Source organism: Mobula hypostoma, chromosome 29 (assembly GCF_963921235.1).
Source record: "Mobula hypostoma chromosome 29, sMobHyp1.1, whole genome shotgun sequence".
NCBI lineage: Eukaryota > Metazoa > Chordata > Chondrichthyes > Myliobatiformes > Myliobatidae > Mobula > Mobula hypostoma.
Window position 1 is genome coordinate 21,368,843 of NC_086125.1, and position 24,979 is coordinate 21,393,821.

General features: G+C 37.0%; 1 protein-coding gene across 8 annotated transcripts in view; it reads right to left on the reverse strand.

Moving 5' to 3' along the window:
• brd4 (bromodomain containing 4) overlaps positions 1-24,979 on the reverse strand; it is a 182,634-nt gene that overhangs the window by 25,597 nt on the left and 132,058 nt on the right. For all 8 annotated transcript variants that reach the window (XM_063035892.1, XM_063035888.1, XM_063035890.1 and 5 more), the window contains one exon: positions 18,245-18,367. In XM_063035892.1, the coding sequence (XP_062891962.1) occupies positions 18,245-18,367 (123 nt within the window). The remainder of the gene's footprint in view (positions 1-18,244; positions 18,368-24,979) is intronic.

Below are 24,979 nucleotides of genomic sequence, written 5' to 3' on the forward strand. Positions count from 1 at the left end.
CCTCCGTTGGTAACTTTTCAAAACTAATGCAGTTTTCTAGTAATGTAGAGGTATTGGTAGTGTTCAAGTTTGTTCTGTATTTCACTTTAATACATAAGCTGTTAAAATGGTACTTTTTCTTTTTTTATGCCTTATAAGTACTTCTATGAAACTTTGGCTAATAGGGACACCCGCTTAATTGGGCCAGAATGTACTGGCTCCGATTACACACGTACACACACAGTATAAATATGCACATATATTAAAACATTGAATGCAGAACCTTATACAGCACTCAAGGCTAGTATTAGAATATATGACTAAAGCTTGATCAAAGACCTAGGCAGGGTTTAAAAAAAGAGACTGATATAAAGAAGAAATATTAGATATTATGCAGAGGCAGGAAGGCATGGGAGCCAATGGGAATGGACAAACAACAAAATCATGAAGGTATGATGGTTACAGTTGTTAAACTTAGTTTTAGTAGTTAACTTTTAAAGTGGGCTATCACTTTACATTGAGACCAGAGAGTTAATTCTCATATTTACAACTTTTGTCAACATGAATCATAATACACATTTCCATAAAAAGAACCACCAGTATTTAAAATTTTCAAAGCTGTTTTGCTTGCTAAACAAGCAAAATCCGATGCATTTTATTAGGCTTCCAGATCAAGATTACAGTGTCATTTTAACTTCAATTGTGGAAGTGGAAGTGTGTGCTGCATTGTCTACATTACATCATGACTATATTTCAGGGATGCTTTTCAGATTAAGTCCAGTTGAAGGATGGTCAGCCAGCCCCTGATGGGCAAAGAAAAAGCTTCAAAGGTAACACCAAAATCAGACTAAAGAAATTATATCTAAACTGGGAAAACACTGCATTCAATAGATAAACCTGGAGGAAAACTGTCCAAGAGGGAATTGTATTACATGAGAAAAACCTCTGCTGCACTGTAGATACCAACATGCATCTTGAAACTTGAGAAGTATCAAATAAATACAAGTATGCTTATATTTAAGTATATTTTGACAACACAGAGTACTTTATCTTCACTCAATAGTGTCTCGTTTTTAAAAACTTCTTTTTACCTCAGGCCACTTTTTTGCCAAAATTGATAAAATGAAGGGCCAGCTTTCAAGTACACATTAGCAAGGTAGATGGGGGACAAGGGTACATCAGGAAGTAGTGATTAGAAAACAAAGATCTGATAACCAATGGGAAAGAGAAATGAAAGGCTAGAATCAGGCAGAAACGAGATAACATGCGGAAGAAAAGAGCAAGAAAAACCCATCTGGAAACCTCTGGTGGCAAAAACAACCCCTTAGCCTCGATATTTAGGAGAACGACCGTTACTAAGATAGAAAAGATAATTCCAAATGAGAAACATTTAGTCCATCTTTCATGACCCATTCAGGATATGACCATATTAAATAAGAATCTAATCCTTTCATATTAAGCCCAAAATGCAATAACATCATGTGTATGAATGCATTATGATTGCACACTGTTAATGGATAGTAACATTCTGACACAGGCGAGATGCTGTGTGGGGTGCATTTGCCAGTAGAAGTTGCTTTTTAAGATGAGGGCAGTTATTTCAAGTGAAGAGAATTGGAGGAGCAAGATTTGGTGTCAAGTAAATGACTGTGAATTTGGATACATTAAAGATTTATGGGAACCTGGCAGGGAATGGAGTGGACGCCAAGCAGCATGTCACCTTCTATTTAAATATGTACACAAACTGCTGGAGCAAATGACTAAAATTTAGTGAGAAAAGTCAACCAAAGACCTTAAAAGACGGAACTTCAGAATGAAGAAGCTATAAGTACAGCTGGTAATGGTGAATGACTGAATAGCTACAATTTGGAGACAACAGATATATTGGAGTATTGCAAAATGAGATTAAGAATAAGGAAAGATAAGACCATAGTGAGCTGTGAATTTTGACACACAACCAGGAGGCAGTGAACAGTTAACAGAAAGACATGGAAGCCAGCCAAGATATTGTTGGAACAGCCAAGAGGCCAAAAAGTCATACTTAGATGGTTTTGCAAAACAAGCTAAAAGAGACATTTCAACAACGTTCTCTTCAATAAATAGAAGTCAGTTTGATACTTGTCTGAAATAAATGACACAAATTATGAATCTTCAACACAGGTACCCCCAAGGTTGTATGCTGAGCCCACTGCTATACAGTCTACTCACATATGACTCCACAGCCTCTCACCCGAGCAATCACATCAAGTTCGCCGATGACACGACAATGGTGGGACTCATCACCAACAATAAGATGGTTTACAGAGAGGTGGTGGAAGAGTCTGAGACCTGCTGCCAGGCAAATAACCTCTCCCTCAATGTCAAAAAGACAAGGGAGATGGTTATCAACTTGCACTATTTACACCCTCCCTACCCCCCTCCACCCCTTTACATCAGTGGCACAGCAACGGAAACAGTTTCAAACTCCTGGGAGTGCACATCACAAACAACCTCTCATGGTCCTAAAAGACACCCTACACAGTCAAGAAAGCTCACTAACACCTGTACTTTGAGAAGGCTGAAGAGAACCGGACTTTGTGCATCCATACTCACGTCATTCTACAGATGTGCAGTAGAAAGCATCCTAATAAGCTACATCACTGCTTTGTACAGGAACTGCATTGTGGATCCACAACAGTTAGCATTGACCCAAGGACACACATACAGAAAGGTACTGGAAAAGGGCTAGTAACATCATGAAGGATCCCACACACCCTGCTCATGTACTGTTTGTCCCATTCACATCAGAGAGATGGCTATATAGCATCCACACCATGACCACCACTCAAAAACAGTTACTTTCCTCAAGCAGTAAGGCTAATCAACATCTTCACCCACTGACCCCACCACTGCTTTCTTACTTCCCATCAGTCATCTTATATACAGCCTAGTGTGACTTTAAAAACATACAATCAATGCGTACAAGCTATCTTATGTATTTATATTTATTGTTCATTATTATTGTGTTCTTTAATTCTTTGTCTTTTTTTGTGGTGCATCAGATTTGGAGTAACATTTATGTACAGGAAATGAAATGGAATCAGCAGCTAGATCTACATAATATCTAACCAGAAGAAAATATGAAACCAAGTAGGACAGCTCAGAATCAGTGGAAGGTTAAAAATGATGCTGATGTGAAACAACTTCTCTTTCCTGTAGTTTTCTTTGATAACAAGAAATTTGATTTATGCTTATAAATTTAATTTATAAATCATAAATTTAGGGCATAGGAGTTTTGAATTGTGTTGTTGGTTATAACCAGTAATCTTCTGCCGTGCTAGTCCCAAATCAAAGCTTCCATTGTTTCCTCTTCAATTGAATGCACTCAATTCATGGGATGTACCATGCCTTCTGTCAAAGGGGAGGGATTTTTTTTGTGTTCTTCCATCCAAGATAACTGTTGAGACTCAGGCAGTTGAGGATTCTACAGACCTATATGATTATCAGTGACATGAGGATTTGGTGACAGCATCAGCCCAACAATTAAAAATTGACGTCAAACACAGGTAAAGGACATAAAAACCAAATTTTTATATGAACTAATATCCTAATAAGGAATACTGATTTTATAATCCCCAATTAGCTTCAATTCCAGATGACACTGCTTATTAAGTTACTTGTTTGACGTATATCCTGGTAATATTCTCCATCTCTCCCCCCGCAACCCCACATCAGTTTTCTGCTTCATGTACCCAACAAGTTGTCCAATATTAGACAACATTATGTAGCCTGACTCAAGAGTCATATCCTATGCAAAAACATTTGTCAAGAAGGGACCTCTCATTGATCTGGAAAATTTGATCATCTTTGGAGAAAAAAGTTGGTCAGGTCACTAACTTTTATTATATTTATTCAAAATTAATAGGACAGATTTTATTTTGCAAAACATTATTTGATGGGGCTCTTCAACAATTACTCTGAAGCTCTGGAACACAAGGATTTATTCTGTTTAAATATAATTAATTAGATCAGGCAGAAGATAGGCAGACTTAGGGGTATATTGGTCATTTCAGATTTGTTTTAAATGGCATTGTAGATACCATGTACGATGTATTCAATAAAAATAAATTCCTCCCCCACTCCCTTATTCAATCGACCATTTTACCATCTATTTAATAATTTTATTAATTCAATTAACTTTGGCAAATTAGCAAAGGCTGAAGAGAAATATTAAGTATTCTTTTCTTTAATCAAACATGTTGAATTTTGTACATGCAGCAGCCCTTTTAGATTGCAAATGTTTCCCTTCAATTTGAAGGGCAAATCCCTGCTTCAGTGTCTCTACCGCTAATGGTTACAGTTCATATTTTTGCAAATATAGGTTGCTGAAATTTATGGGAAAAGTAAGAAGCATTATTTTTTCTCTGTCAGCTCTCAACTACTCCAGGATCCAGACTGGACAAACATTTTCACTTCTTTGTGACAACCATTCAATAATATTGATGCTATATTTGACCCCTAGATAATTAGCTATCCATATACTTTTGCTAACAAAAATTGCTAATTCTGTATCATTCAATTCTGCTTGTCCAAACTCAACTGTTGCTAAAACACTCATCCGTGCATTTCTAGTTTTAAACCACTTTTCCAATACATAGTTACCTCTCCTTTATAAAAATGACATTCTACGCAATTGCGCTCTCGCTTGATTGAAGTTCTACATACACCCCTCGACCTGCAACTTGCTGACCTATACTGGTTGAACAAAAACTAGTTTTTAAATTTATCATCTTTGTATGTGTTGCTCCATGGCCTCAATGTTTTTGATCTCCTGTAGTACCAATTCCTCCAGGCAGACCTCCAGAGCATCCTGAATTTTAATCACAAGCCACAACTACCAAAACATGAAGCTTTGGAACTACAACTGTTACCAATTCTTTATTCCTACAAGAAGGCCCTTAGAACCTTCCTCATCACCCCTAATATTTCTTTGTGGCTCCATAATCAAGATTTGTTTGATAATACTCACTGGAAAATCTAAGATGTTAAAAAGCTTTTACATAAATAACTCTGTATAGGCAATAGGTTTAATTAAGACTGGTTGGAGTACCCAGCCCAATATTTTATATAGCATCTTGGTGCTGATATTTGTATTATGAACAGCTTTATAGAATATATGGAAATATACTTAAGTTGAACATGTTTGAATATACCTAGTGGATACAACAGAAAATGTGACCTAATTTGCTTATGGAGACAAAGTTCTTCCTTTATGCATATTATGAAATAGTTCACTCAAAATGTTGAAGAGTCAACAAGAGAACTCTCCTTATTAGCTGGAAAGAATATTGCAGATTCTTGTAGTTAACATAGTCAGTATCAAGACATCTAGCCTGTTTACTTGCGAACCCACTATAACCAGAAAGGTTCCCTGACGCTAGAAATGAGCTAAGTTAGAGATGCAGGACGGAACAGGCCCTTCCAGCACAACATGCCACGCCGCCCAGCGACCCACTTATTTAAAAGTAGCCTAATCACAGGACAATTTACAATGACCACTAACCAGTACGTCTTTGGACTGTGGGAGGAAACCAGAGTACCCAGAAGAAACGCACATGGTCATGGAGAGAACGTACAAATTCCTTTCAGACTGCATTGGAATTGAACTCCGATGACCCGAGCTGTAACAGCGTTGCACCAATTCCTCTGAGTGGAGGAATTGTGACTATAGGAGATTAACGCTGCATTACCATGTAATGGTTTAAATACATATGAACAGTTCAAACTTAAACCACAGAAATCCAGGTAGTAATATAAATGAGCAACCTTTAGGGATTCTAGGAACCATTTTTTTTCGCTACATCAAAACATGGAACACACTCTGGCCCCATAAATTTACAGGTTACTCATCACTAGAAATGGCAAAATGAATGTGGGATAGCTAGGACATGGTCAATAAAGGTTGATCTACCTAAAGAGATGAAATGTATGAAAATATTCAGTCATGTTTTTGATGCTTCTGGAAATTTTGTTTTTCTTTATAAAGTACATCTGTTTTACAGAGCTTGAGAAGATTGGCTGATTGGAAAAAAAAATAATTGTCCTCAATTTTTTCCTCTCTCCTGTCCCAAAAGCTCCAACTCTTCAAGTTACACAATCCCAGAGGCCCAGTTCAGTTTAACAATTTTGGATGGAATAATTATACTGTCTAAAGAGTAGAAAAACAAGCCCAATTCCTCTATCAGCAGACAGTCATCATTTAGCATCCCACCCCCCCAACATCAAATTGGAGCCAGGCCATATAGGAACAAAATTAAGGGCAACTTGAGACTGTAAATTGATACCATCAACTAACTTTGAAGTTGGGGGCATAATAGTGGTTTAGTCAAGAAAAGGGGACAGATGAAGAGAGAATAGTGAGTGCAGTGAACTATTGGAGGTAGTCAGTTGGCCAAAATTATAATCCCCAAGCAAGACTAATTAATTATAACTTTGTCCTTGTTTATTTATGATATTCTTGCTTTCTGATAGAATGAAAACAGTTGCTATCCTGTGGTCATTTCAAAATGGAAACAAAGGCCATGTAGCATATTAGAGTTGGGAACCAATGTTCTTTATGCAGATGGAGGATAATATCAACAACACAAATTCTGCAGATGCTGGAAATTCAAGCAACACACATCAAAGTTGCTGGTGAACGCAGCAGGCCAGGCAGCATCTCCAGGAAGAGGTACAGTCGACATTTCTGACGAAGGGTCTTGGCCTGAAATCTCGACTGTACCTCTTCCTAGATATGCTGCCTGGCCTGCTGCGTTCACCAGCAACTTTGATGTGTTTTGGTTGGAGGATAATGTAGTCGTGAAGGGGACAAAATGTGGCTAATGCATTCCTTTTGAAGTTTACATATTATTAGAAGAATCAAGTCTCACCATTAATAAGAGACTCCCAAATTGTCAACTAATGTTTAATGATCTTAAGTTTTGTTCAGTAATTACAGATGTGCATATTACTGGCAACACTAAAAGGATCTTTTAATTTGGGGCTAATTTTGTATATTACCATTACCCTATAAGGAAGAAAGTATTTATATTTTTTTCTTTTCAATCAAGACCCGAATTTTCTTTTTTTTTTAAAAATAGTGAACTAGATTTGTCCACTTATAGCACCTGCACTCCAGCCACTGGTTCAGCATTGAGGGCACATTCCAGATGCCAATTTCCTACAGTGCTGAGAGCACTTGAGGGTCAAAGATCTCATCCTTCAGATGAACCCATAAATTATTAGGTGGTTAATACAGAAATATGAATTTGATCATTCTTGAGTTGTAGTGTGTGGTGAAGGTCCTGGTCAATATTCTTCCCTTGAACATTACTTGCACAATCACCTTGCCCTTCACCTGTCCCTTGTTGAACCTGGTTGTTTATGTCAGCTTACACAGCATAGTTCACTTCGTAATGCCCTACCTGCACTGTTCTTTCTAACATTGTATTCTTCTGTTATTGTTTTACCTTTGAACTACCCCCATGCACCATTGAAATGAACTGATCTCTATGAATGATATGCAAGGTATGTTTTTCCACTGTGCCTCAGTACATGTGACAATAATAAACCAATTTACCACTGAACTTTGATACTTTGTATGCTGTCTGGATGCTTCTCAGAAACAATTGCAACCACAATTCCCTGAGCTCTCAGATACATCAGAAGATGTAGTTATGAACTATTAAGCAGGTTTTCAGGTGGTACTCTTAGGAATATGCTGCAACTGAGCAGTGCAGAATCAATTTAAAAAAATATTAACAATTGGCTCCCAAGAATGCCTATATCACTTCCCAGCTAAAACAATCTGGGAAGTCATAAAAGTAGTGATGTGCAAAAAAGAACTAAATGACACTATTCTCCTTACTTTTATTTACCAAATAAAAATACCAAGATTAATGGTATAATATTACAGATGTGAGCACTTCAATTGTTTACAATTTTATTCATGAACAGATACACCAACAAGAATCATAAATTGCTAAATGGACCTCTTGATACATCACATTTCAAAATCCTAAAACAGATTTTGGCAGAATTTTCACATTTACGAATCCGATTTCTCAGCTGCTGCAATCACTTTAGATTACCACATCAACCTTCGAAACACTTTCCCCAACAAAACTGCAATTCAAAAAAAGTTTTTTTTCATGCTTTTGAGTGTGGAATAACTGCTTGAAATCCAACTACTGAATTTCCTCAATTTGCAGACCGGGGTATAGATTTAGATCAGCAAGTAGCTGTTTTCCCACAAGTGGACAGCTTAGTGTGACCAATAAAATCAAGACTAGGAACCTAAACAAAGGTTGGAAATAAGGACCATAAAGGTCTTTCTGGATGATCTATGGTTGTGTTTAACTAGTTATGCCTTGCAATTTCCATTCTCAGATAACAGATCTGGATTACATCATCAGGGCTTTTGTATGAAATGGTATAGAAATAGTATATTCATAGAAAACTGACAAAAGTTTATCTGGCTTCAATTTGTTTTCCTCTATGTATAGCCAACTTACCTGTCTAACTGATCACCTAAACCATGAGGTGCATCAAATGACATAATGTGTAAGAGATTTCTAATTCACGGGCCCAAATGGAAGTGGACAGTCTACAACTCAACCCAGCAAGCAAACACATTCTTGTTTGTAAACTTGTTTTATTTGAGAAATGATGAAAATAGAAAACTATACAAAGTAAAAAAAATACATATAATTTAACCCCAAATATAGGAAGTCAACATGCATTGGATACAACTTAAAACTAGAAAGAGTTAAAAAAAAACACAAAAGCTGCATTTCTGGTAATAAATATCCAATTAATAGATAGTTTTGACAGGGATACTCAAGTCCTTGACTAAAGATTTGAGAGGTTACTTAAGCACAATTTCTTCCACTATTCAAGCAACTATGTTCAACATTTCACATAACTTTCTTGGATCTCCAAAACTCTAAAAATTAGTTCAGAAATGTTCATAAATACAGTCACTCAGTACTTCACTATTTAAAAGTTACTACTGGCTTTATTAAACTAAGCAAAGTCTTTGTGATACCTCAGAACATTTAGTCAATTATTTACTTTTTGCACTTCAAATTCAGTTGAAATGATGATTATGGCACAGCTGGGAAAATTACTTGATTCTTTTAATTACCATTTGAAAACACCATGTAAAGGCATATGAATTCTGCATCATATATTGATGGAATACTTAAGTGGCTTGAAACACATCCTTTCCAATCTCACAATAAATTGCTTGCAGATTTCCAAAACCAAATGTACCTATGTTTTCTGATGGTTTATCAACAGTCAACAGCAAATAGAGTGCAAGATTACTTCAAAGAAAGCATGAAAAAAATTCCAGATCAGTGAATGGAATATTACACACTTGAGCCACAAGCAAAGGCTTGCATTTCAAATTTCCCAATAAAATGCATCAGAGTGCTATGACCAAATTCTGCAACTTTAAAGGAATTGCAGAAAGGTGATTGCCAAGAATACCTGGATAGTTAAGCTTATTAAATGATGCCAGTACATTGGTTGAGCATTAGGGAGGACAAAGAAAGAGCACTAGTGTAATTTCTGATGCTTACCAATATCAGAGACATTCCTGGGCAATGGTAATGCATAAACCTATACAGGAATATAGACAAATCTACCTAACTCTAGTCTTAAGAATGCATGTTTTGGTGCAGTGATGCAGTTTTGCCCTCATGTCCCTTTTATGTGTGAGCTGTGACAGTGTTTTAGATTTGCTCTGCTCACGATGAAATGAATCAAAATATCTGAAAGCCTATAGATTTTTCTTAACACTTTTCCCTCTCATCCAATCAAGTTAATGCTGGCCAAAACAACCCATTCCCCGACCAATTGCTCCTGTATCCCATTTTCCCCAAATTCCTATCATTTGTCCGACCCATTAAGCACAATTTACAATGGCCAATTAATGCACGTCTTTGGCACATGGGAAGAAACTGGACGTCAAGATTGAATCCGGATCAATGAAGCTGTGAGGCACCCATCATACTATCAGAGAAGCTGGCTCCACAGGTTTAACAGAACAGTTAGCGTCAATATCTGTCCATGTATGTTGGCTCAAATTAAAAGACAGATACAGAAACTAAACAAACTTTACAACATTTGAGACTTAAAACTGCAATGCATACATTCAAACTCTGAAGAACTGAACTTTTGTTCAGTAGTGACTAGGTCAAAGGCTCGTCTCCCTGGGACAATGGAGGAATAAGTAATGCACAAAGTGCACAAAACATTTTCTTTTCCTTAATGTTGTAACCTTTCCTTCAGACACCAGACCTCAGATTCCATCCCTACCCTCCTCATTGCCTTAGCAATAGACACTAATCAAGTTGTGGATAGAAAGCGACAGGAGCTGTGGAGGGGGCGAAGGAAAGAGGAGAAATATATGGGGGGTTTGTTAATGCATTAACTTGTATTTAGATAAAGCATCTGCCACCGAAAGATCCTAAGGGTTTATTGTTACCTAATGTTAGAATATATTTGGGGTGATCAGGTAATTGACAAAAAAGTAGAAAGAGGAACATTTTGATCATTCATAATCAGATACAGAAGAGAGGTTTATATGGGGATTTTTTTTTAAATTTGCAAGCGATCAGGTTGATAGCATGGCTGTCATCAATGGAGCTGGTATATTCAAGAATGGTTCATGTAATCAGAAATTGAGTTACAGTGCCTATAAAAAATATTCACCCCCCCCATCCAGAAATTTTCATGTTTTATTGTTTTACAACAATGAATCACAGTGGATTTAATTTTGGCTCTTTTGACACCGATCAACAGAAAAAGACTTCTGTGTCAAAGTGAAAACAGACCTCTACAAAGTGATCTAAATTAATTACAAATATAAAGCACAAAGTGATTACATAATTACTCACTACCTTCAAGTCAGTATTTAGTAGATGCACCTTTGGGAGCAATTACAGCCTCAAGTCTGTGTGGATAGGTCTCTATCAGCTTTGCACAACAGGACACAAATTTTTCCCCATTCTTCTTTACAAAACTGCTCAAACTCTGTCAGACTGCATTGTGATTGTGAATGAACAGCCCTTTTAAAGTCTGGCTACAAATTCTTAATTGGATTGAAGGTCTGGACTCTGACTTGACCACACTAGGATATTAACTTTGGTGTTTGGTATTTTTAAGCCATTCCTGTATAACTTTGGCTTTATGCTTGGGGTCATTGTCTTATGAGAAAACAAATCTTCTCACAACTCTCAGTTCTTTTGCAGATTGAATCAGTTTTCCTCCAGGATATCCCTGTATTTTGCTGCATTCATTTTACCCTCTACCTTCACAAGCTTTCTAGGAGCTGCTGCAATGAAGCATCCCTACAGCATGACGCAGCAAGCTTCATGGTAGGGATGCTTATACCAAACGTGGCATTTAGTCTGATGGCCAGAAAGCTCAATTTTGGTTTCATCAGACCACTGAACCTTCTTCCAACTGACTTCACTCTCCCACAGGCCTTTTGGTAAACTCTAGCTGAGATTTCATGAGTTTTTTTTTAAAACTGGCTCTTTCTTTGCCACTCCCCCATAACGCTGCAACTAGTGAAGTACCCGGGCAACAGTTATTGTATGTGTAGTCTCTCCCATCTCAGCCATTGAAGTTTGTAACTCCCCAGAGTTGTCATAGATCTCTTGGTGCCATCCCTCACTAGGCCCTTCTTGTACGGTCACCCAGTGTATGAGGATAGCCTGATCTAGGCAGATCACCTGTGCCACATTCTTTCCATTTCTTGATGATTGACTTAACTGTACTCCAAGGGATATTCAGTGACTTAGAAATTTTCTTGTGTCAATCTCCTGACTCGTGTTTTCAACAGCCTTTTTGCAGAGATGCTTGGAGTGTTCTTTTGTCTTCATGATGTAGTTTTTGCCAGGGTACTAACTCTCCAGCTGTTGGACCTTCCAGATACAGGTGTATTTTTACTACAGTCAATTGAAACACCTTGACTGCACACAATGATCTCCATGTAACTACTTATGTGACTTCTGAAGCCAAATAGCTACATCAGTGATGATTTGGGGTGTCATATTAAAGGGATGAATACTTATGCAATTATTTTGTGCTTTATATTTGTAATTCATTTAGATCACTTTGTAGAAATCTGTTTTCACTTTGACACAAAAGAGTTGTTTTTTTGTTGAAGTAAAAAAACAAATTAAACCCTCTGATTCAATGTCGTAAAACAATGAAACATGAAAACTTCTGGGGTGGGGGGATGGGTGGTGAATACTTTTTACAGGCACTGTATATGACTCAAGAACACTCTAGGTGGTGGAGCCTAGAAGTCATGAGAATATTCAATAACAATGAGAATACCAAAAGGAGTTAGTGAATTAGGAATCATGAGCCACCAAACAAGTAATAGGCGAAAGGTTGGTTTACCCCAGTTTATCGGAAGCTGAATAACTAAGAGTAGCCAGGATTTCATGATCGTCCATCTTACCTCTGGAATTGATACGATGTGAAAGTCATCATGTAAGCCAAAGTGGGGGCAGATTTGGACATTACTGAAGTAGAAATAGCCATTCTTAAAGATAGCTGACTGAAAGCACAGATTGTAATGAGGACAGTATTGTGGACAACTTCTCTACACACTGTGCTCACAGATCAGTTACTTGTTTGATCCTGACCTCTGACGCTGTTTGTGTGTGGAGTCCATATGTTCTTTGCAAATGTGGGTGTTCTCCAGCTGTTTTCAGTTTTATCCCCAAACCGAAAAAAAAAACATGATGGTTAATGCGCTACTAAATGATTTTACTGTGGTTGAGTTCAATGACAACTAGGATCACAGGTTATGAAGAGATAGGGTTGATAGGCAAGAAACAATTTATTACTAGAAAATAAGTTGGCAGTGGGATTAATGAAGTCACATCGACACATGGGCCAAAAGTCCTCTTGCAATGCCATTAGGGAGTATGAAATAGGGCCAGGGACAGATGGTGGCCAGATAAAGAGGGGCTCAGGAATTTTACTGAAGATAAAAACCTGACCCAGCAGCATTCAGTCATAAGGCTGGCCAAAGAGCCCATTTCTGCCCTGTATAATTCCATGTCATGTTTTCTTTTACTTGCAAAGCTTTATGCCACTGAAATGTTATTGTGGTGCCTGTTAAAATTGTCTCAGACAATAATTTCATTAATCTGTGCAAGTCATTGACATATTAGTCAAGAGCTAACCCCATTGAATAGCTTTGACCAGCATCTACTTTATGCTGTTTTGCAATTGGAGTGCACAACGTGAACATAATGTAATGTCAAATAATGCTACTTCCCATTTTAATTATATATCAGTTTAATTAACTCAACTGATAAGAATACATTGTGACCACTTTATTAAGCTACAGGTACGAATCTGTCTACAAAGCAACTCAAAGACTGAGACTTTGGTAACAGGCAAGGCAAGGTGTTCTAAGATCCAGTTGTTTAACAGCTGTTTTTTTTTAATATCAGAAATACAGCTTTCAATCTCAATTTATTAACTGCCAATCACTACACAAGCTGTTTTTTCTCTTGCATGCAATGCATATAAAACAGCTATTCCAACCAATCAATCTCTGTGACCCCAAAGTCAAAAGTAAATACAAGTGTTTTAAAAGCAAAAAAAAAGTCCACCATTACAAAACATGCAAGTCAAAATAAATAAGATATACAATTGCATACAAAACAACAGTTTTGGAACAGTGAATTTATCACAATAAATTGGAATACATTGTCCAGTTTCTTTTTCTAAAAAAACACATCTGTTCTGGCTTACAAATTTTTTAAAAAAGTTAAAAAAGGAAAGTAGCCAACGAGTGCTAAAGTTTTGACTGAGGGGCCAGCTATGCCAGTTCAAAAGAGAAGTAAAGGTTTCTGTCCTGTTAACTAGATTCAAAAGATATTTAACAAAATATCAATTTGATACCTTGTTTACAAGTTACTTCTGGCTAAATGCAATGCATCATTTTGCAGTTCTCATAAGTCTAGATTTTAAAGAACTCATCCATTCTGAAACCTACTCCAACTGCAAAGGATTGTAATAAGCCATTCCCAACCTGTGACCGATCATGTTTGTAAGAGCAACAAGTGTGGCATCATTCGTGATCCCAAATCAACTTAGATCTGAAATGATCTTACAAAAGCAATCAAATCCACACCAATCTCGTTCCTTGCACAGCATCAGCCTCAGAACACATCAATATGGATTCTGAAAAGACTGCAGTGCCAATTTCTATGCAAAAATGAGCATTCATTAATTTTCAAGTAGACAATTTCAATTAGTTACAAATTAAAGCAGCCATGTAATTAACTTTTTTCCAGAATACCACCTCCCAACACAAATATCTAGCCCCACAGTCAAAAGCACCAAAGTTACAACGAAACTAACTGTAACACCGATTTTGCCCCAGCAGAAATTAACCAAGATTGAAAACTTGCAGATTGTATTTCTGATTCATACACTATTTTTTTAAAATAGCGAGTCTCTCACCAGAGCACCAGTGCTTAAAATCATGCATGTCACACACGTACAAATTGAAATGCACTTTAAAAAAGAGAGAGAAGTATAGGAATTTCCAAATGTTAAGTCTGAAATATTTTTGAGTTAAAACAATGGTTTCAAAGTTACCAACAAATTTGAATGGATCAAATAGCGCCTACCTTTAAAATATTTTCTATCAGTGACAATATTACCATACTAAAATTCCTACAATGACAAACAAGTGGATTGTAACTTCCAACCGTGAAAGTAATCACAGAAGATATTCAGGGAATTGGCTTTAATGCAAGTGCTCTAGCCATTCCACTAGGAAACAACTTGAAATACTTCAAACAAGAATGCCAAAAAATCAAAAGATGCAAAGTAATATACAGTAATGCTGTAGATTAATCTACCCTCACAAAAATTTCACTGTTATTGTTATTGTGCATTTTTTATATGCATGGTGACCCTATTTATCCTTTCACGTCAGTCACCAAGGATACCGGTGGTTGGGACAATTTGACACAATACACGCAGTGTGTGACATTGTCCCAAATTACACAAGTATCAATAAAGCCACTTGTCCATCACTCTGCGACTTGTGGCCTATTGTACATTCTTCCACTTTAGGAAGATCAAAAGCTGATGGAATCACTAATAACTGCTGGAGAAATATGCACAAAGAAATAGTTACTGTGCAAAATTCATTCCCAGGTGGGGTTGTCACAATTTCCATAAAGTGGGAGCTGATCTGAAGAAAAAACAGCAATACTGGCATAACTTACACTTTCACAAACTTGTTGAAAATTCAACAGTTGTATATATTGTAATTACACTTGGAACTACTCCAATTGCATGAGCTGGTTTCAAATTAAACTTCTACATTCTCCTTCTGCTATTCCAGTGTTCTTTTCTCAAGAATCCAGATGAGTAACTCAACACGGAGATACTTATAACATTTGTGAGAGTTAAGACTGTGGCAAGTGTGGAATATTTCCCAGTTTGACTAACAAGGCCAAGTCTGCCATTTATTTTGCAGATCTGATCACATTTTAATGTCATATTTATGTGCATGATGTGTACGTGCATGACTGAAACTGGGCCCCACTGATCAGCAGCCGAAACCAAATTCTTGCCCGTATATAAAGCCATTAATATTAAACTAGTCCAGGACTGAATATTAATTATTTGATCTCAACCAGACTAACATCAGGCACGGTATCAGTAAATTCATTTTAAAACAGCAAAACCCTGGAAGCATTTCTGCAACACCTTGTGGCAAATGTGTAATCATCTGCATGGACTACAGGATGCAAACAGAACCATGTCGAGTTGTGTTGCTCCTAGTGATCAAATTAGCTAACATCTATAATGGATACAAAGTACGAGCTTCAGTCACTCGATCACTAGAAAAAAAGAGAGCCTGTAGTTAATTAGAAACATCGTATCCATTGCTTTATAACTTGGAAATTTGAGTCACACCACAAAATCTACATTGGTTATAGTCATCTGAGCTCAAGGCTTCATATGCACACTCCCAATGTTTGGAGGTTATTCACAACATTTTGTACATCTTTAGGAAACTCCTTTCTTTGTTGTTTAAATGAAGATTGCAGTATCACAAAAATTAGCCTTCTATAACTGGGCTATGGGCCATCTAACAAAATATACGATGCAATATTTGCTGAACTATGTGGTGGTTTAAAAAGTTTCCCAGTACTTGGAAAAGCTCTTTTATTAAGTGTAGTCAATGAGTTAATTCCAAACAATGGTTTTGGACTTCTCAACTCTGTAGAGTAAACCCAACATACAAACACATCTGTGACCCAGCCCCTGATACAAGATTGACCCCCACTTGTACTAGAAATCACAGGAGGAACCATGTAATATTCAGCCGGCTGACCTCTCAGTTGCAAACTCTGCACTCTGTGGCTATTACACAATTCAATCTTTAGAAAAGTACAGCTTATAACTAAAAAAAAAATCACTCATCTCAAAGATAGCATTTGTGTAAGAAATCACAGCATCCAAAGACCATACATACCGTAACACGCAAGATAATGGAGTGCACATTACAAAAATAAAACTGTTGACAAATATCTTGGATATATTAAACACACAAAGCAAGAGCCCCTTAGAACAGTTGTGATCAAATCTTGAACGTCCAACTAATGTACATAATGAAATTTACCCACTGTAAACTGAAGGTGCATATGGTGTTAATTAGAAGCCTATTTTTTCATCAGCATAATGACACTTCAGTGGAACAAATACTTTGATTTCAGGACACTTGGATTTTGGAGTAGGAAAGGACGGGTATGGTCATCTAAAGAACTCCTAAGGTCTAAACTGAAAAAGTTGAAAATTTGAAATGATTGACAAGACTACAACACAAGTATCTAGAAATCTTGATGGTAAATTTCAACATTTCGAAAAAATATAGGTTTCTAGTCCAGCATTTCGAACCATTTTGAGAGTGGAAGTAACAATATAGAATGCAGAACAGGGATGAGTCAGAAGGTTTGAGTGAAAGGTCTCAAACAATTTTCAGATTTGAGAATTCTTGAATGAATAAAAGCCTGTACAGTTAACATTTGTTTCTTTAATAGAGTGTGCAATACAACAAACAGGTCACTGTGTTAAATAGAATTTTAGTTCAAATATTCAGCAATGACTGTTATGGGTAATGACAGTAACAAAGGTCTGATATGGTCATATATGCAGAAATGTTTTTTTCTGAAATGATAATTAGGTGGGAATACCTAAGGTGATTACAAGACCATTTATAAACTATGACTGATTCAAGAGAAAATACACAAGCAAAGTTTGAAACAGCTGGCTCCAAGATTAAAGGGACAGCCTTGCAACTAACTAACTGGGTATTTTCTACAATAGTTAAAAAAAGGGTACATAATTAAGTAGCTTACTTGCTTTTTATGCGAAATCTCACTGAGTCGACGGCCATGAAGGTGTAGTAGTAGAACGCAGGATGTAGATAATTTTGCCAATTGTGACAGTTGAAAGGATAAAAATCTGCAGCCCACCAGGTTTGTTTCTCCTCCTTTTGCTGTCCTCTTATTGTTTATATAATCAAATTTAGAAAATGCACATATACCTTACTGCGCAAGAGTCCACAGTGCACATGGAGTTGGGGGAATATCTTGAAACCTGCCCCATTCACCACAGAACAGTGTTAGCACCAACCATCTGAAATGCTACACGAACTGCACACAGGTGAAAACCATGTTTTGTAAACAGCATTCCATATGCATGTCCTGACCAGAAATCCTTCATAATTTTTTTTTAGACAGGTGAAGGAAATTTCATTTGCTGGTAGTCAAACGTTGATCTTTCAAAAGACGAGGTAGAAAAAAAACAATCCTGTTTTTCCAAGAGCAAAACAATTTTCTCTGTTGAAGCTGCTTTCTAATTTAAGTGCAACTCAAGCTCTTTTTATGGCTTTCAATGGTCACTGTCAGTACTATTGCACTTTGTCTATGCAGCTTAAACAGACTAGCGCTAGAATCTCTTCCAGACATGTTGTTCTTTTTAACACAAGGAACTACTGGCAAAAGGCTCCAACTCCATTAATCTGGCAAACTGTATGTATTGCAGTGATATTTAGAAGTCACTGGTTGTCGTTTGTGAAAACTACGATGGGTGGTAAACAGAGTACGTGGGGCAGGGGGAAACAGACTTTGCCAGCGCCAGGCTAGCAACAGGCTCAATTACTGAAAGAATTGACGCTAACCTGTTTCAGAGTCGTTGCTCTCAGAGGAGCTGGAGTCACTGCTACTGTCTGATTCAGAAGAACTGCTGCTGCTTCTCATCCTTGAGGGGCCTCCCACATCCATGCTTACGTCATGCTTCTCAGCTGTACAAAGAGAATTATTGTGCAAGTAAAAAGACTGCTCAATTGTCAATATTGAAACCAACTGGCTTCACTAAAGTTCAAAACTATAATGTCTGGGCTGTTTAGTTTGCTGTTAATCAAAGTTAATTATTTCTTAACATGCTTGCTTCACATTGCATATAATACATTAGACACAAGTCAAAATACTGTAAAATCTATAATTCTTAAGAACGTAAAAACAAGATCCATACTTTAGACTTTTCATAACTGAAGTAATTTGAAGATACAACAAAATTAAAGCGAAACTGCTTAAGAATTAACTACAGTGCTGTCCAAAATTCTTAGGTATAGTACCTAAGACTTTTGCACAGTATTGTATGTTATGTCTTTCCAGCACAATACTATTGAACTAACACAAAGCTAAGTCCTCTTATTTCTGTTGCCCAATCATCTTCCTATTTAACTGATATACTTGTTACATACAGTACAATGCAAAATTCTCGGGCACTCAAACTATATATGCGTGCAAGACTTCTGCACAGTACTGTACGTCAACCCAAATTACTATACATTTAATCTTAGAGCACATTTGAGTGAATACACTCATTTTGGAACACTGCTTCTTGCTGCAGAGCATGAAACAAACCATTCTCCTTTTATGACACATGTAAGCTAAATCTATTCTGGGTAAATGAAATAATTAAACTCTAATGTGATGAACCTATAATGAGTTAATTCAATTTTTCACTAGTTTAAGGGGATAGGGAATAATGAGAAAAGTAACAGTTACGTGATACAGCATCACTTGCACATCTAAATCACATGCAAAAATTATAATCACAGGAAACAGAGAATTGGGCTCAGCTATTTTTCTCGTAACTTCCCAGCCCTCTTTCAGAATAATTAAAAGGATAGCAGAAGAATCATTCTCATGCTATTCCAAGTTGAGAAGACTTTACATAGAATATTAGCATTCACATTAAAGTGATCAATTTAGATAACAGTTCAAATTCTTGGTGTACTGGTGCTCTAATATTCTTACTTGATTTTGAACTCTTCTTTATGGATTAATGATAAGTCCAAACACCGAAAATTTTAAATTGGGAGCAGGCAGTGTTTTATTTTTTTTAATCCTTTGAACCAGCAAGATCTGAGGTCCAAGCAATATCCAATCAGCTTGACAAGCATTGTTTTTTTTTTCAATTCCAAAGTCTAAGAGCTAGCTATGCTGAATCTAACTGAAAACCTTCATTGATATGGTAAAGCTTCTACTTTGATGTAGCTATATTGTTATGATTCCAAGCATTTAGAAGTTCAATTTATATGTAGTATCTTCCTATTTTGCTTTTCATAGTTCTAACAACTAAAGTTCCTAACTTTGCACATGGTTCACAATAATTGATACTTATAGGTTTCGCTCCCAGTCCCTTTAATAATTTCATACCATTGTCTCAAAGTTGCTATATTACTGTTTTATTTACAGCAGTGCAAAAATCACATCAGTGACATTAATTTAGGTTTATTTCTGCTGTAAATTTACAGATCAAATCCAACATTCAGCTAGACCATGGCAGCTGAACATCTACCTCACACACAATCTCCTTTCCTGACCCCATATATCCTTCAACTTCTTTAAGCCACCAAATATTTGAAAAGTTGAGAAAGTTAATTTTGACGTATCAATCTAGAAACCAGTTGATAAAGAGCAATGAGAATGTGTTGCAAAATAAAACAGGAAGTAGCAGAATTTCAGATGACCACAAGTTTATTTCTAGTGAATAATGAAATTCCGGCCTGATGTCATAGGAAAGTCAAGTCCAGAGATAATAAAAGCATGACCCAACATTTCACCTGAAGAAGTGTTGCTGTCAAAGTTAGAGGTGGAATTAGGAAATGGAGCAGGTATGGTCAGGCTAAAAGAATACTAAAATCTGGCTCAATAGGCAATTGGCATATTAATGGCAGGGACAAAAGCTGAAGGCTTCAGCCTTTAAAATATTTTGTTTCTGATCACTCATGTTTGCTCAACAATTGCCAGTCAAGTATTTTAACAAATGAGAGGTACTAAAAGGGTCCACAGTGATTACAGAACAGAGCCATTACAAGAGTTTCTGATTCATTTCAATGAGGAGACAAAGATAAAAAGGCCTGTGTGAAAGAGAACTGAATAAGGAGCTCAAACAGCTGCACTAGGGATTATGCAGGTGCCCAGTTCATCTGACTAAAGAATATTCACTATTTTAAATTGGCTTCATAATGATTTTATCAATGGTTTACTACAATTTGTGATGGTTTACTGAAATGAATTGTTAACCAGTAAAATAAATTACATTCTGTTAAGAAGCAAATTGATTTTAAGCATTTCCCTAGGTTACATGAATCACTAAACAATTTAAGAGTTTATTTGTTATCTGGGACTGGAATCAACAATTAAAAAGGGTAACTGGGGAGACTAAATTAACTGGTGGGCATCATTTAAAAAAACCTAGCATTTCAAATCCAAAAGTTTTTCTCAGAGACAGTGATAAATTACCAAAACCAGACTTCATTACTTGATATTTCAGCATTCAGAATTCCAATCATGATACCACTGCATCTACTTCAGCTTAAATAACCCAATAGTGGAACATAAAAAAAACATTTTCTCCACTAATTGCATAATCAGGTTAAAAATTTAAAATGAAACCGGTCAGTGTTTTTCAATTTACATTAACAGGGTACAAAAAGCATAAACCACCATTAAATGCAACAAATCACAGGTTTAGCTATTGGGTTACAGACATAACAATGCTCATTAATAAAATAATCTGATACAGTAGTGCAGGCAGTTCACAGGTTTTGTCCTTCATTGTCCTGGAAGTTCATTTCTCCTTTAAAGAGATGCAGAATTTCTATGTAAGGGAGCAGATGTTAATGACCATTTGCAGAACCCTAGGTTGAATGCTTTCCTACAGTATAATCCAAACCATACAAATTATAATTAATTTGCATATCACAGTTATGCACCTGAAGATTGCACCAAGGATGTGGAAACCTCCTGCATTTCAGGTTTCACTGCTTTTTTGACAGTGGAAGGAACTATGCCTGTACTCTGCCCAAAGGGACAAACATTCCAGGTCATCCAAAGTTAACTCCCTAAAAGATCCAAGATGGCGCTGGCAAGACATGGCAACATTTTGCTGAGAGCTAATAAAACTATTAACTAATAAATATACTTTTTCTGAACCATGATCACTGCAACCCACAGCTTGTAATTTTCCTTTGGGAGTTGTGCTTTTGAACCGCCTGCAAGACCTGGCATTTTTGCAGCACACTGAAGGATTTGATGAACTGGACTCTCGAGAATGTAGATATGGCTGGGGTAGCCACTACTGGAGCAGACTTGGGGTTGGACTGAAGCAGTGCCCGAGTCCGAAAGCAAAAAGCAAATTGGGGTTTAGCTGATTTAAGTGTCAAGCCACATTAAAAAGATAAAGACATGAAGGCAGAAGGCGAGGGACGAACCAGTGTTCAGCTCAGTACTTCATGAGCCTTTACCAACTTCAGTAGTAAACTGATTCTGCAGCCATCAGCCTCCTGGACCAGCCACAGCACTGAACTGGCTCCATGGCTGTGGACCAACTTTTGGGGCTTCGCAGTTCATGTTCTGTGTATTATTTATATAAATTTTTTATTGTTTGCACGATTTGTTTTTCTTTGCTTTGTGGGTGCCTCCAAGATGAATCACGTGGTTGTATATGGTATACATTCTTTGATAATTAATGTACTTTGAAGAGATCTCGAAGTAACACAATGAGCAAACTTTCGCCCATTTTAAGTAACACATTCAAATGACTAAATACTCATGGTAAAACTCAAGGCAAGCTGCTGTCAAAAACAACAGGAATTCTGCAGATGCTGGAAATTCAAGCAACACACATCAAAGTTGCTGGTGAACGCAGCAGGCCAGGCAGCATCTCTAGGAAGAGGTACAGTCGACTGATTTTCTTTTTACAACTCTACAATTACCTTCCTGCTCTTTATCTGTATACCTTTATGAGACACCACATGCCTCTCAGTCACTGATGCATATCGATCTTAAAACAATGAAAGTCAATAGCATGAAATTTGTAACTAATTGTCTCCTGCTGTTTTTAAACTGGACTTGCAGTAGTGGCTAAAAGGAGACAGCCAGGTTAATGGTTAAATACAGTTACAGTCCTGTCTTAAAATGCATGGTATGCAAGCTACAACATGAGAGACACATTTAACATTAAGTGAAAGGAACACTATTCCTAAGGTAAGGTTCCTATGTGATCAAGAAAGAAGGTACTTGAAAGAGAAAAGATTGCTGATTATAATGGCAAAAATCTCTAATTGCAGGGGACAGGAGACCAATTGAACAAAATGGCAGCTTGTGTACATATTTGACATAAACATCAATAGAATACCTAGCGTGTTTCTGAAAATGACAGCGTAACAGTGTTAGCAAGAATTCTCTGATATGAATAGTGGATGTGCAGATCCTTGGGCTAGTTTGATCCATATAAAGAGAAGAATTTTCAAGATTATATTTAAATTACAAGATTGAACCGTACCCAGTGGTTAGGGATGTTAATATTAATCATGATGCTCAAGTATATTAGCTCAAAGAACATACTAATCCTTTTTTTATGTAGGCATGGCCACAATATACTTTGATCACTATTTACAGCCATTTTCAAAATATGTAGACAAAACTCCTCAAAATCTTTGCTAATAATTTATTCCTTGCAATGTTTATCTTCTATGAGAAATTACTTTAACAAATTCCCTATTTCATCTCCAGTTATTGAATTGTTCATTTTTTAATGACCCAACACCAGTAATAATTTATATTAAGTATTTTTAAGCATAGTCATTTGTAACTTCCATCACAACAGGGTCTTTTCACTTGACATTTATAAATACAAATAGTCAGACAGATTCACTGCAGTGTAATAAATAGTATCCAGAAAAGCTACTAGTACCACAAAAAATAACTTAAAACAGGGTAATAAGACCATAAGGCATAGGAGCACTTCTCCAGTAACCTTTGACACTCTAATCAAGAACCTATTAGCCTCTGCTTTAAATAAACCCAATGACTTGGGCCTACACCACCACCACTGGCAATTAATTCCACAAATTCACCACCCTCTGGCTAAAGAAATTCCTCGGTGTTCTCAAAGGATGCTCTTGTATTCTGTGGCTGTGCTCTCTGGTACACAACTTCCCCACCATAGGTAACATCCTCTCCATGTCTACTCTATCTAGTTCCTTTCAACAGGTTTCACTGAGATAACAAACACCTCCCCACCCCATTCTTCTAAACTCCAGCGAATATAGGCTCAGAATCAAATGTTCCTCACATGTTAACACTTCCACTTCCGGGATCATAATCTAGACAAAGGTAATCAAAAAAGACCAGAATTTTGTACACCAAGGTTGTTCCTTAAATCACTGACTTTTGAAAAATAACATTTGTATCATCGATTCAAGGGCACAATATCCAAGGCACTTTCTGTATGCAATTAAATACTTCTGAAGAGTACAGTTGTTTGAATGTCGACCTATAATATGGCTCCAGCCACAATCTTACATCATTGCCAAGTAGCTATTCTTTGAGCATAAATGAGTGGAATTTTGATGTTCATCAACAATGGACCTGTTACTGAAAAAACCTCATTATCCAGTCTAACGCTTCAGTTGAAGTAACTAGGGAGTACAAGACCTTTGATTCTTCTCACACTCACCCTCCCACAATAAAAATTAAAACCTGGGCCTTGGGGCAGAAAGCCAATTAGAGTAACCCTATCCTTCAGACTGAGGTAAGTTAGTTCAGCACATACATGGAACTGAGCCCAGAGGACATAATTTTATTTGGATTTATTGTTGACAACGCCTGAAATCAGTCTGTTCCAAAATGCCCTTCAAAATTGGCAGTGTACTGATATTTTGAACTGCTTGTATTTCTTTGGTAAAGAAATTCCACTGTTGGGACAGAAATAATGAACTAATAGTAATGCATTTCCAAATCATGATGGTGTGCATCGAGGGCAAACTGGAGGGGATATTGTTCCCATGTGCCCAAAGCCCTCATCTTCTTGGTGGCAAAGGCTGTGGGTTTGGGAAGAGTTGTACTAGTGGTCTAGATGAGAAATTGTAGTGCATTTTGTAGATAGTAGACTCTGTAACACCTAATCCAGTAAAAGTGTTGACAATTACTTAGACCTTACAATAAGTGTGTCAGAAAGCAAGTCACTCACTAAAAGATGCTCAGCATTGCAGCTGCTCTCGTTTCCACAACACTGATGTGGCTGGCTGTGCTAAGCTTCTGATCAAGTGTGTCGGTGGGGAGTCAGCCACAGCAATAACTATTGCACACCACCAATAGCTATTCAGACAATGGTTATTGTCTGGAACTTTCTTTCTTCTGGTACAAATATTATTTGCCACCACCAGTCCATGTCTGAACCTTGTCCCAATATTTCTGGCATTCAGGCTTGGACTGCTTCATTCACCAAAGAATTGCAAATTGCAGTGAAGATGGTGTCATCTTCAGCAACCATTTCTATTTCTGACCTTCTGAAGAATCAGCTGGACCTTCAATAATACCTTGAGAAACTGCTACAG